Source organism: Hippocampus comes, unplaced genomic scaffold, assembly GCF_001891065.2.
Source record: "Hippocampus comes isolate QL1 unplaced genomic scaffold, H_comes_QL1_v1.1 scaffold36, whole genome shotgun sequence".
Lineage (NCBI taxonomy): Eukaryota > Metazoa > Chordata > Actinopteri > Syngnathiformes > Syngnathidae > Hippocampus > Hippocampus comes.
In genome coordinates, this window is record NW_017805695.1 from 3,408,258 (window position 1) to 3,420,906 (window position 12,649).

Genomic DNA, 12,649 nt, shown 5'->3' on the forward strand with positions numbered 1-12,649 from the left:
TTTGTGTCATGAACTTTGTAGTTTGGTGCCCCTCGATGCAAGTTAGTGTGACTCAATTCACGGTATTGTTGAAAAGCGTTTTATATATGATAAAAGGAAGTAAGGAGCCATGTCTAACCTTGGCTTTGTGTTGCTTGGACAATGTCCTTTATCAGTGTTCCGTGGAGATTACTGAAAACAGTACATAGGGCGTGACTGTAATCACAATGCAATACAGTAGCCTACATTTATGGTCAAATAAATTCCTGAGTTTATCAAACAGGATTGCTTTAGTTCTTGTATTTGCTTGCCCTAGAGTTTCATGTTTGAACAAGTTTAATTGAATGAATGCAATTTACATGTAGGTCCATACGTACACCCGGTCGGTTCGGTCTTTCCCTGTCACATTTGCCAACCGATAAGTTTAAACTTGGCTCACAATGAAGTGAGTCAGCTTGTTTAAAAATTGATTGTGAAGTCGCTGCTATAGTAACACAGTTTTAATGGTGCTAAGGTGTCAGTGGATTTCCGGTCAGCCAGATAGTGAGCAGAGCTGAAATGAGTACCGTACATTGCAGCATGACACCTCATGGAATAACAGCGATGTCTCTCAAGGTAGGTGACAAATGGAGTGCTGCTCACAGAGCAGATAAGGTAAGGTCCTCGATGTGTGATTTCAAATGAGTTGTCATGTTTTTGCAATTGCCATGACAGTTGCCATGACAAAGTTACCACAGCAGAGACTATTGTGTCTTTCGGCCTACATCCTATGTTGATTTCCCAGGCGATAGGCAAGAAGAGCTTCATGGTCACTGGTGACTGGTGGGAGTGAGAAAGGCTTTTGTTAAATTGTCATATGCTTTGTCACGTCAAGTCGATCAATAGCTTGTACCAGCGGTGTCAAACTCATTTATGTCGTGGGCCACATTTTAGTTATCGTTTCCCTTGGAGGGCCGTTATGACTGAAACAAAATTTAAAAAGTCAACTACGGTTTATTCAATTATTGTTTAAGTTACTGTAATGAAGGGTTTGGTTACAAGAAAATGCTTACAATATGTCTCTTATTTATTACGTATGAGGCCATAAAAAATAATGTGGCGGGCCAGATCTGGCCTGCAGGCCTTGAGTTTGACACTTGTGGCTTATACAGTGGCACCTTCAAAGTCATTCAAAATCTGTTTCAAATCAGTTTGTTTTTTTCTTGATAAAGTATATTTCAAGGAGCCTATTCCTTGTCAGCACAAAACCTTATATAGAATGTTAAAGTCACAAGTTACATTTCAACTTAAATCTAAGATTAAACCACTGTTAATAATCAGAACATTAAACAATATGTGTGTACTTAGAATTCAATCTTTTCACACTGTATCACTGATTGGCACATTTGTAAAATGTTTCACATGTTCTGTTTAGGATACTTCAATGACAGGCCTGGATCGCATCCGGGAATTGATCGAGGAATCTGACGTGAACCCTATTAGGAAGAGCTGTGGCTTTAAAGGCACTGACCGTGAACGTCAGCCGATGGGATTGAAAACAGGGGAAGTGCCGATGCGCCAGGCAATGGCATCCTCCTCTTTCAAAATGCGTCCACGGCCTGATGTTGTCACTCTGGGGATTCGGGACAAGGTTGGGTTCATTTAAAACAGCCCAATTAGAAGGAGAATTCAATTGAGACTTTCTCAGAAGGCAGAGAACTGAGCTAAAAACTCACCAAAAGAGAGCTTCTGGTATCATGATGTACAACTCACCATTGTAATATTTGCCCTCTAACATAGGGATTGACAGATCTCTTTATTCCTCTTCCATATTCTAGCATATAAACACTTCACCGTGCGATTACAATGTGACAGCGAAACCGGTGGAGAAGATGCCCCGCAAGTAAGCATTTGACACACAAATCACAATGGTGCGAGCTTCAATCTGTTTCTTCTCCTAACTTCTCCTTCCTTCTCTCATTTCCTTCTCCAAGCACAAAGATAGAGGAGAAATCCCCACTCTGTTCTTTCGTTTTCTCTTTACTTTCTGTTCATCATTGTTCTTTTTTTTTTTTCTTTTATGACAGTCCCATCGTTCATTTTCTTCTCCGCAGGCATGCTATATTTCGGTCAAGCGTGCAAAGGATCCCCTTTCCACCCGTAAGTATTTGATCACCAAGACTCCTTATTCAGACCAATCAGTCTTTCCACCGCTCACAAAACGGCTTTGTTCCAAAACACTTACAATAGGTTTTGGTTACAAGTTGTGGCCTTTTGTAATGTGTATCTGGTTTGGGTCACGCACGAGCAGGTTACAACAACCCCAAGAGCCAAAGAAAACCGATTCCCCTATTTGAAGGCGCGTGTGGTTCACCTTAGGCTCATATTGCAGCGTGTTGCAGCCTTCACCGAGTCGCCATGACGGTAGCTGATGGATATTTGAGACACGTTGGCAGCTGCAGAGTGTTGACACAGAAGGAAAGGCGCAAAGAAATCCCGAGGGTGTTATTACTGCAGAGTTGGGAGCAGTTTTCTGCTGTTAGTGGTGTCACGGTGACTCCGAGATATGTTAATTGTCAAAGGTTAAGCTCATTACACAAATCCTGCGGCAAACTTAACTCGACAGTTTGTCATCGCATGTTCATGCGCACATGAACATGCATCATTGACATCTTGTTGATTTTAAATGATCAACTTTCATAGAACGTTCCCAAACGTCAGTGGCTATTTGGTTATATCGCTCTCCCGTTAAGTGCAAATGCATAAGCACTTGGCACATTTGGGAGAATCCTAGACCAGCTCAAGAGAATCAAATAGGGCAGTGATTCCATGGCACATTAGTGTGCCGCGAGAGATCATTAGGTGTTCGCAGGAAATTATGTCAATTATTCATTCATTCATTTTCTGATCCGCTTTATCCTCACAAGGGTCGCGGGGGGTGCCGGAGCCTATCCCAGCCGTCTTTGGACAGTAGTCGGGGGACACCCTAAACCGGTTGTCAGCCAATTGCAGGGCACACAGAGACGAACAGCCATACGCGCTCACAGTCACATTTAGGGACAATTTAGAGTGCTCCATTAACCTGCCATGCATGTTTTTGGAATGTGGGAGGAAACCGGAGTACCCAGAGAAAACCCACGCAGGCCCGGGGAGAACATGCAAACTCCACACAGGGAGGCCAGAGCTGGAATTGAACCTCTGCACTGTGAGGTCGATGCGCTTACCACTGGACCACCGGGCCGCCCCATCTGTCACTTATTTGGAGAAAAAAAAAACCCATACCGGTATATGTAGTTTGGGAAACACTGAAATAGGGAACTACCATTCAGTCACCTCCCTCTGTCTGGATCATAGTGAACTGGAGATGGCCCTGTGGGGGGGGGGGGGAACAGTTGAATGTTTGAAAATGAAACTGTAGGGTTGGTTTTATTTTTGCCTCACGTGCACGCCAATATTTGTGGCTGTTGATGTGAGGAAGTGAAAGGCAGCATAACGTGCCACATAACTTGTGGTGGCAACTATTATTAAAAAATGATGTTGCTACATGGCGACCCACTGGCTGTGAGACAATAGACTCCAATGGTTACGTTTTAAGTATTTGAGTAATTATTTTGATTCCCAAATTTGCTGTGTAGTGGATTGGATCAATTATTGTCCAATACAAAGCGTTGAAAATGGCTCGCTCTTTTTCTTAACGCCATGTGAATGGTTGAACAAATGTCTTTTTGGGGGGTCTCCTGAAAAGTGCTGATTTTGAAAGTATGAATCGGTCCAACGTCAACGATATATCTAAAAAAAAAGACCAAGCAAAACTTACTTTCTGTATGACTTTATATCTAAAAAAAAAGACCAAGCAAAACTTACTTTCTGTATGACTACCCCAGAAGGAAGGCCCTGCTCCGGGTGCATACACTCTTTCAAGCAAACCTGCAGATGGTATTACTTCCTGTTTCAAATCCAAGTTGCCACGGCTCCACAGTGTACACTCGGTGAGTCTTTCATTTTTCTTCACAGTCACTGGGAACTTCCTGAACATGCTGTATAGTTGTTTTTTAAAAATCTGGTTCATTGAAATGCAACGTTTTCAAGATATTAGAAGGATAATTGAATGATAATTTAAATATGAAAATATTTGAATTTACTGGGGGTCATAACGTGAACAAATAAGGTATGCAATCGATGTTTTCTTTTATTTTATTCTATTAAGTGATATAAGCGAGAATATTTTGTTTTATCTGCGAGCCAGATGCAATCATCAAAAGAGCCACATATGGCTCGCGAGCCATAGGTTCCCGACCCCTGGTCTATTCGGTGTACTTACTGTATGTGTGAATGTTGCTGTTACCCAATCCAGGTGACACCAGGGCCAGGAGCGTACGAACCCCACTGGAAGTGGCTTGACAACCTGACACTGAAGACGACGGTGGAACCATCATTCAGTCTCCTCTTCCGTAACACTCCTTAGTCCGACAATTTAAGAGTAGCCCCCATGCCAGTGATGTTGTCTTCATCCAGTAATAAATGTGAATTGAATTTACCAAACCTGCAGCAGCTTCATAACCTTGCCTGCATTCTGAATTCTGACAGTACTCGTGAAGTCACAAAAACCCGAGAATCCATCTTGTCCCGCTGTTTTCCTCCAAGCCGCACCATCATTTATGAAGCAACAGTGTGTTTGGGGGTGGGATATGGGTCCAAGACTGGGGGAAACAAACAAACCAAACATGGTGTCATCGGTGGACGAATGTACGGTTGCTGCACTTAATGAATTAATTACGGCCTTTATCCGTACACTTAAACAGCAAAAATGACAAACATCAGTCAATGCCATGATGTCGTCTGTGCCAACCATCGAGATAACAGGACTCAACTGGTCAAAACAAGACGCATGCCGGTGATGACATTTTGGTCAAAACACAAGTTAAAGGTAGGCGTGCACAAGTTGCCACATCGCCCAACCAGTTCCAAGTTTTGCATTGAATGTCCCGCATTTCCAGAGCAAATCACATTGCCAGATTGATCCTGTGAGAACTTATTCGAGTGATTCACATGATCAATCTGGCTCTTGCGAGGTTAGTCTCTTAATGCTTGGACTTATGTTTATCTACATAGATTTTCTGGTCTGCCAACAGTATAATAAGCTACATCTGTCGCTGAAATCACTGGAGTGACGGCGGCCAGAAAAGCAGAATGATCTTATCTGCGACAAAGGGTACTTTATTCCACTTAACTACATGTTCCCAGTGTTGCTGTCACCCTTCATGTTTCCGCTGCACTTCTCTCACTCCTTTCGCTTCCTCGCTGTTGTTGGCAGTCAGGCAGCTATGCCTTCCTACTATCTCTGCCCTGCGATGCACTCAGGAGGAGGAATGCTGCTCAGCCATGCGTCACATGCACATAGCTTCGTGTGGCATGCTGCTCCCTCGGATAACACATTCAGCATTATGAGCCAAGGCAGTGGCACACAAAAATACGGCTATTCTTATCGCTACCGACTCTGCATACTCTACGTTCTTTCGGCAAACCTAACGCAGCCAATCATTTGGGGAAGTAAAGAATGCAGCAATGGGGGTAATCGTGGCCTTCATTACAGGGAGCAATAACAGTCTGAAGATGTCAACCATGTTCTTCTTTAATTTAATGATCTAGGACTACAGTACATGCTTAGCATACTCATATAGCTAGCATTTATTTCAGCATTTAATTTATCCATCCATCCATTTTCTGTTCCGCTTTATCCTCACAAGGATCGCGGGGGGTGCTGGAGCCTATCCCAGCCGTCTTCGGGCAGTAGCCGGGGGGCACCCTGAACCGGTTGCCAGCCAATCGCAGGGCACACAGAGACGAACAACCATCCACACTCACACTCACACCGAGGGGACAATTCAGAGTGTTCAATTAGCCTGCCATGCATGTTTTTGGAATGTGGGAGGAAACCGGAGTACCCGGAGAAAACCCACGCAGGCCCAGGGAGAACAGGCAAACTCCACACAGGGAGGCCGGAGCTGGAATTGAACCCGGTACCTCTGCACTGTGAGGTCGGCGCGCTAACATTGGCCCACCGGGCCACCGCACTTCATTTATCCATCCATATTATTCATTTGCTCCCATGCCAGGAGATTTACAATAAAACTGGTGAGAGCAACCACATTTGGCATTGACTCACTCAGGAGCTAAAAATATAGAGTTGTACAGTACGATGTTACTGTGTGTCAGAATTTTCATAGATTCATTCTGAAAACCATTTGTGAAGTCAGAGGTCGCTGATTTTAGATGAGAGTGTCTGGCTCACAATCTCTATTTTAATTCGTCCCAAAGCTGTTTCATGGGGTTAAGATCCAGGTTCTAGATATGAGTGAGCCACTTTCTTCCACACTTTTATGGACCTCGCTTTGATGCAGAAAATAGGTTGACCCAACTCTCTCCACAAAGCTGGAAGCAATGAAGGAATGATCTGAAATATGGTGAACAAATAACCCTTTCAGTTTATCAGTTTACAGGGTGCATTTAAAGGGTTAAGATCTAATGTAAACTGTTCATCTTAATAACACAACTATAAATAATACGTTTTGTCTGACTACAGCTTAAAATCACGATTGAGTACATTAAAAATCCATCTAAAAATCAACGACAGTTGAATGACTGTCTTACAAGTAATGTGTTTTCCACTACTAGTACGATGAAATGTCTTACTAGTCAGGAAAAAGAGTGTATTAATACAAGTAACTTATACTGTACATCAAGGATATCAAATATATTTTTCATACAGTAGCATGCGGGTGTCAACTACTGTAGTGTTTTGTCTAGCTAGTTTTGTTAGCCAGTTAGACTTCATTAGCTAGCATGTTTGACTAGCTTATTGCATGTACACAACGAGTATGTTCTTTGATATTAATAGTTGGACAAATGACGATGGATTTTAAGGCGGAGACATACGTGCTACAAGAGCACTGGGCATGAGGATGCGACACAGTGGTATCACTTAAGTGTTTTATTTGGGATGGCTGTCACACGAACAGTGCGGCACATTAGCACTTGCATGTCTAGGCTGCCATTTGAATCCCGACCACGTCATTTCACACTTGTGAACATGCAAGATGAAGACTGAAAGTACGATGGCGCATGCCTGTCATTGTGTTCGCGAATCATGAACAGCCATTCTTCCTGTGGAGGCCAAGCCCTCGGTAATCTGCCTCTCTCAACCTTCAGAGGCCATCCTGCCTTCTCATCTCAGTCATCTCTCCAGTCCGCTGCTGATCTCTGACATATGCCTCATAGCGACAATTTAACACCCTCCGTCTTTTGTCGGAGCGGCCACCCACCTGTTTCTTCACTGCCAATCAAGCTCCCCCCGAACCCTGTACGGTACTATACTTAAATAATAACGTATATTTGGGAACAATATGATGAAACTCAGTACTATTTTTAGGCCAATGAAGGTGTGTTGGTGTTTGCAGGCCATGCGTACGGTACTATACTGAAATAATAACGTATATTTGGGAAGAATATGATGAAACTCAGTACTATTTTTAATTTCATTGGCTGGCAGTCAGCTCAAAGTGTATTCTGTCTCTCACCAAAGGTCAGCTTCGATAGACTCCACTCCAACCCACCAAAAACACTAAAGCAGTATTTAAAAAAAAAAAAAAAGGATATCATGTACAGTATTTTATTTGATTAGTCAAACTGTACCATTGTAATTGTCCAAATTTGGAAACATTTTCCTAGCCACGCAATGCTCGGCAGAGTTGTGCTAAGTCAGTAAAGTATGTTCCCAAAGGCCAATGAAGGTGTGTTGGTGTTTGCAGGCCATGGCCACTTGGCAATTAGAATGGAAAACTAGGGTCTGGTGTTGCTGTACCGGAGGAGAGAAACTGACAAAAAGAATTACACGCAAACATTTTTTTTTCCATTTTACACTCTGAAATGACATCTAAAATATATACAAATGGGAAAAGTAAATTCTGCAATATCTTATGAGTACACACTTCTTTGTCTGTTTAAAACATGAGTGGACTAGAGAACACTCACATCTCTAGAAAATGTGATACTGTATTTTGTTCATTCAATTTTGGTGACTGAATGCATACAACCCCCTCCTGTATGAGAAACGGCTTTTATATAAACTGTACAGGAATTGATAATAACTGACAGCAAAACATGCACACCACACATTAGCACCCAGAGAGAGCAAAATGTTCCACACATAATGTACCACGGATATTTTTAACAGCGCTACTATTTCAAGTGAAGAGAAGGCGATTTAAGTGTGATCGAAGATGCAAGTTGCGCTGACACTGTGGAATTATATAATTCAAAGGTCATGAGTTGATGATCTGCACGAACAACGTTGGTTTTCTGAGCACGGTTTCCAGACAGAGCTGGCAAGCGTACTCAGATTCTGTACTTAAATATAAGTTGAGTCATATTTGTGTCACGTTCCTGTTTGCTTTTGGTTTCAGTTTCCGGCGGGAGTCGTGGGCGTTTGCCTTTGACGCCGCACCTGTCACGTATTACCATGAGTGGACTACGTAAGGACTGCTACATCGAAAATTTACCGTTGGATTATTTGCCTTGATTGCAGCCCATGCGGCAAGTGCTTATTGTCTAGACCAGGGGTGGGCAATCCTAGTCCTGGAGGGCCGCTATCCTGCATGTTTTCCATCTGTCCCTGTTGCAACACACCTGATTCAATTGTTCAGGCCTCGACAGAGCTTGCTGATGATCTGATCATTTGAATCAGGTGTGTTGGAGAAGGGACAGATGGAAAACATGCAGGATAGCGGCTATCACCAATCCCGTTACTTGATTGACATAGAAGGCAACCAATCAGATGACTGAATCACCGCTCATGCGCAGACAACGGCGCTAAGTGCTAAGCTAGTCAGCTTTAGTTGAGCTAGTTACCTCTGTTTTTAAGGCAGGGGTGCCCAATACGTTGATCGCAATTGGCCAAGAGCCAGCACGCTGGTCCCAAGTCGACCGCGAGCGGTGGGAGGAGGAAATGGGAAAAAAAAAGATTTGTGTGTTTGTGTCTTTAGGTTTAATTTATGTTCGGGCGCTCAGGATGTTGCTCGTCGTGGCGTGCATTCATATGTGCGCGAGTGCATGGTCGTGTGTGTGTGTGTGTGTGTGTGTGTTCATATGTTTGCACGTGCACGATCGGGTCGATCGGGAGAGGTTGGTCGCCCCAAAAGTCAATCTTTGGGCAAAAAAGTGTGTGTGGTTCTTTGCAGTAACACAGTAAAAAATTTGGCTCTTAGTCTCTGACTGGTTGGCCACCTCTGGTCTAGACATTCAATTCTGACTCATGCCGTGGTTTGTCTTGTGTTGTAAGTAGTGTTCTTGTTAATTTTGTGTTGCTTATTCTTACTTGAAATCGGATTTTTCTTGTCCTTTGGTGACAAGCTATTTTAGTTATTTATTTCCTTACCTTCTTCAAGCGCTTTCCTGCTGGGTCAAATGAACTAGTGTTGGGATGGTGCTCGAATAACCCAGCGGCTGGGTTGAAGATGAACGAATTTGAGTTAAATTTGACCCAACTGCATTTAGTGTGCACCGAAACACAAATGTCACAAAATATCGACACATGGATTAATGGACTCTATGCATGCTGCATTTTCATGTTTGTGGTAAGATGGTATGTACACATGTGATTGGCATGTTACTGTAACTTGGGAACCATGTTAAAAGTCTAAACCGAGTTGACACTGAACGCAGCGGCCCTCCGCATAAACCCGTCCCCAGACCTTATACTTAAGGGATGCACATGAAATGCATGGGAGGGCCCAGTTATTATTAATATACCACAGACAATGCTTATTTTGCTGCATATATTTGATGCTACCATCGTCTTCATGAAGCACTGCCGCTCTCAGTCAATAGTTTTGACCTATTACCGTAGTATTTACAGTACATATATATTGACGCAATCGTATCTATGTCGACGCTGGTGACTGAGGCGGACTGAACAGCAACAAGTGACACTTTAATCAGCCCCTATTTGTGACTTTTACCAAACAAAGGGGTTCATAGTTTAGATGGTGTTAATGTTGACCTGAGATAGTCAATTGGCAATGACTGACAGAAGTCGTCAGAACATTTTTTGAGTGTTGCATCAACAATAACTAATCCCATTTCACCATTAAATAGGTTTACCCAAACCCATGGTGGCACACTAAATAAAGCACAGTCTCCGTACTTTCTCAAAGTACAGTATTTTGTATATTTTCTATTATTATAGCAGAAGTTCTGCAATGACACAATGGACAGAAAATTGGTCAGTCATTGATCATAAACACCAAAGACAACAAATTTTGGTTTGGACAAAAGAAACTGCTTCCTTTCTGGCAACCCGCACATGCACTGCCGTGGCCATGCTATCTATAAGGATTAGCAAAACATCCACATAAACACAACAGTGACCTGAATACCAGCTCACTTACACACCACAATGTGGCCCTCGTTTTTATTGCTGTCGATTGTTATTTAATCCAGTGTGACAACTGATGTTTGCCAGCATTGAGTTACTTAAAAACTATATATATATAATATATATATACAGTGATACCTCCGCTGACGAACGCTTCAGCTCACGAACTTTTCGCCTCAAGAACATTAAATTCGCGAGCATATAGTCTCTGCTGACGAACTAGTTTTCGGCGGACGAACAAAACCACGCGGTCGAACAGCGCCACGGTGGCGGCCACGAGAAGCTGACGCACGCTCACGGCGTCCCAGTTCGTCACCCCCTTTCTTTGAGTGCGGACGTGGTTTGTGTTTGATAGACATTTTGGACCATATTGAGTGTACTTTTGCTATTATGGGACCGAAAAAGACCCCATCACAGGCTAGTGTTAAGCCTAAGAAGACATTAAAGAAATTTACGATCGAGCAGAAGAAGGAGATCATTGAAAAACATGAACAAGGTGTGCGTTTGTGTGACTTAGCGTCCCAGTACCAGTCTGCTAAGTCTACCAGCCACACCGGAGGTTGAGTTACCTACAGTCCTTATGGAAGGTGACTCTCATTCCAAACAGTAACTCCCTCCCTCCCTCCTCCTCCCACTCCATTCCATCAAGCCATCAACTACCATCACAAAGGTAAATAAAACGACTTTAAATCACATCACAAAGGTAAATAAAACTGTACTTATACAGTACAGTTTATTTCTTTAATTACAATACAATAGCACATTTATTATCCATAAAATAAGGTATATTTTTGTGTAGTTTTATGGCTTATTTAGTAGAAAATTACATTTTATGGGGAACGGGAACGGATTATTCTCATTCTAATGGTTTCCTATGGGAAATAAATGTTCGGAAGACGAACTTTTCGCCTTACACACACTTTCTGGGAACCAATTATGTTCGTGAGCTGAGGTATCACTGTATATATATATATGTGTGTGTGTGTGTGTGTGTGTGTGTGTGTGTGACATATTCAATTACTCTCTTGGCTATAAAAGCCAGTATGCACGTTGCCGCAACTAATGTGGCAATGAAGCGTTGCATGGCCGCAATGCACAGAAGAAGCCCATCGACACACTTAACCACTCAGTTGCCATCTTGAAGTCCCCGGCGATCTCTTCCCTTCACTTGTATGCGGTAATTGTTTGGCTCCAATAAATTCATTGGATTCATGAAGAGGAACTCTTGCATTCCATTGTTTATTATTCAAAGTGTTTTAAATAGTTTTTGTGATGTTGAACAGTGCGTAACCCAGTGTCACCCCTCTCGAGTCAGATGTGTTCCGATCATTGAACTCAAGTGTACAGAAGTATATTACCGGTAGTTGTATGTGTTTGTGTGTGTGTGTGTGTGTGTGTGTGTGTGTGTGTGTGTGTGTGTGTGTGTGTGTGAATGGCTGCATTTGCCCAAAAGACATTCTGAAAAGGCTCAACGGTGGCCTCGCTTCCTCCATTAATCCATCTCCTTTTACAGGGGCTGTCAAGACAGTGTTTGTTTGCATCCCCGCTTCAATAGGTGCATGCTCTCTCTGTGCCACCGTGTGCGCCTGCAAGTCCATGCCCGTGCATGCGCGCAGCACAACTTGTAATATTTCACATCTTTACCCACAGGGATAGACCATTCATTTCCCAAAGCCACAGTGTGGGTGTCACACTGTGCTAATGAGAGGAAGGCTGGAAACGAGGGAGATCTGGCCGCTGAGCAATGAAGGAAAGAGTAAAAATAGACAGATAGCTGAAAAAGAAAGGACAGTGATCGATAAGGGTTGCGTCATCAGGAGTATTGATAAGGGAGGGGTTTTCATGCTGGGAGTGTGTGGGCGGATAGAATGTTTTTTAAAATATTTTTTTAAGGACTTCAAAATCAAAGAGGAATTCCAGCCGCATTAAAAGGAAACATATGATTTCGGAAATGGGTGCTTTTTAAGATCAAAGACAGGTACCGTGCTCTTGTGACAAATCAATTGACACCAGGCTAAGCCTTTGATTGCAGCTGCATCGTAGCTCGCATGGCTACAGCAGGCAAACAAATCAAACACACACACTGACAAGCCTGTAAAATGACAATGCGGTCATCAGATGCTTCTTGCTGTGCGCATGTGAGTGTGTCGTTAAGAAGACCAGATATCACTCCGCTTTCCCCAGTAACTCAAACAAGGGGGTGGCTGCTAGGCAACCAAGCCACATCACATCAGGCTATCCTGAAGAGAGCGCGAGATA

At 43.0% G+C, this 12,649-nt stretch overlaps 1 protein-coding gene across 1 annotated transcript; it reads left to right on the forward strand.

The window, feature by feature from the left end:
* The first annotated feature begins 1,177 nt into the window (after window positions 1-1,177).
* stpg4 (sperm-tail PG-rich repeat containing 4) lies at window positions 1,178-4,500 on the forward strand. Its single transcript, XM_019881887.1, has 6 exons — window positions 1,178-1,614; window positions 1,701-1,710; window positions 1,797-1,861; window positions 2,073-2,118; window positions 3,843-3,947; window positions 4,313-4,500. Exons 1-6 carry the CDS (start codon window positions 1,403-1,405, stop codon window positions 4,421-4,423), a joined length of 549 nt encoding a protein of 182 aa, XP_019737446.1. The 5' UTR covers window positions 1,178-1,402; the 3' UTR covers window positions 4,424-4,500.
* Window positions 4,501-12,649: the final 8,149 nt, after the last annotated feature.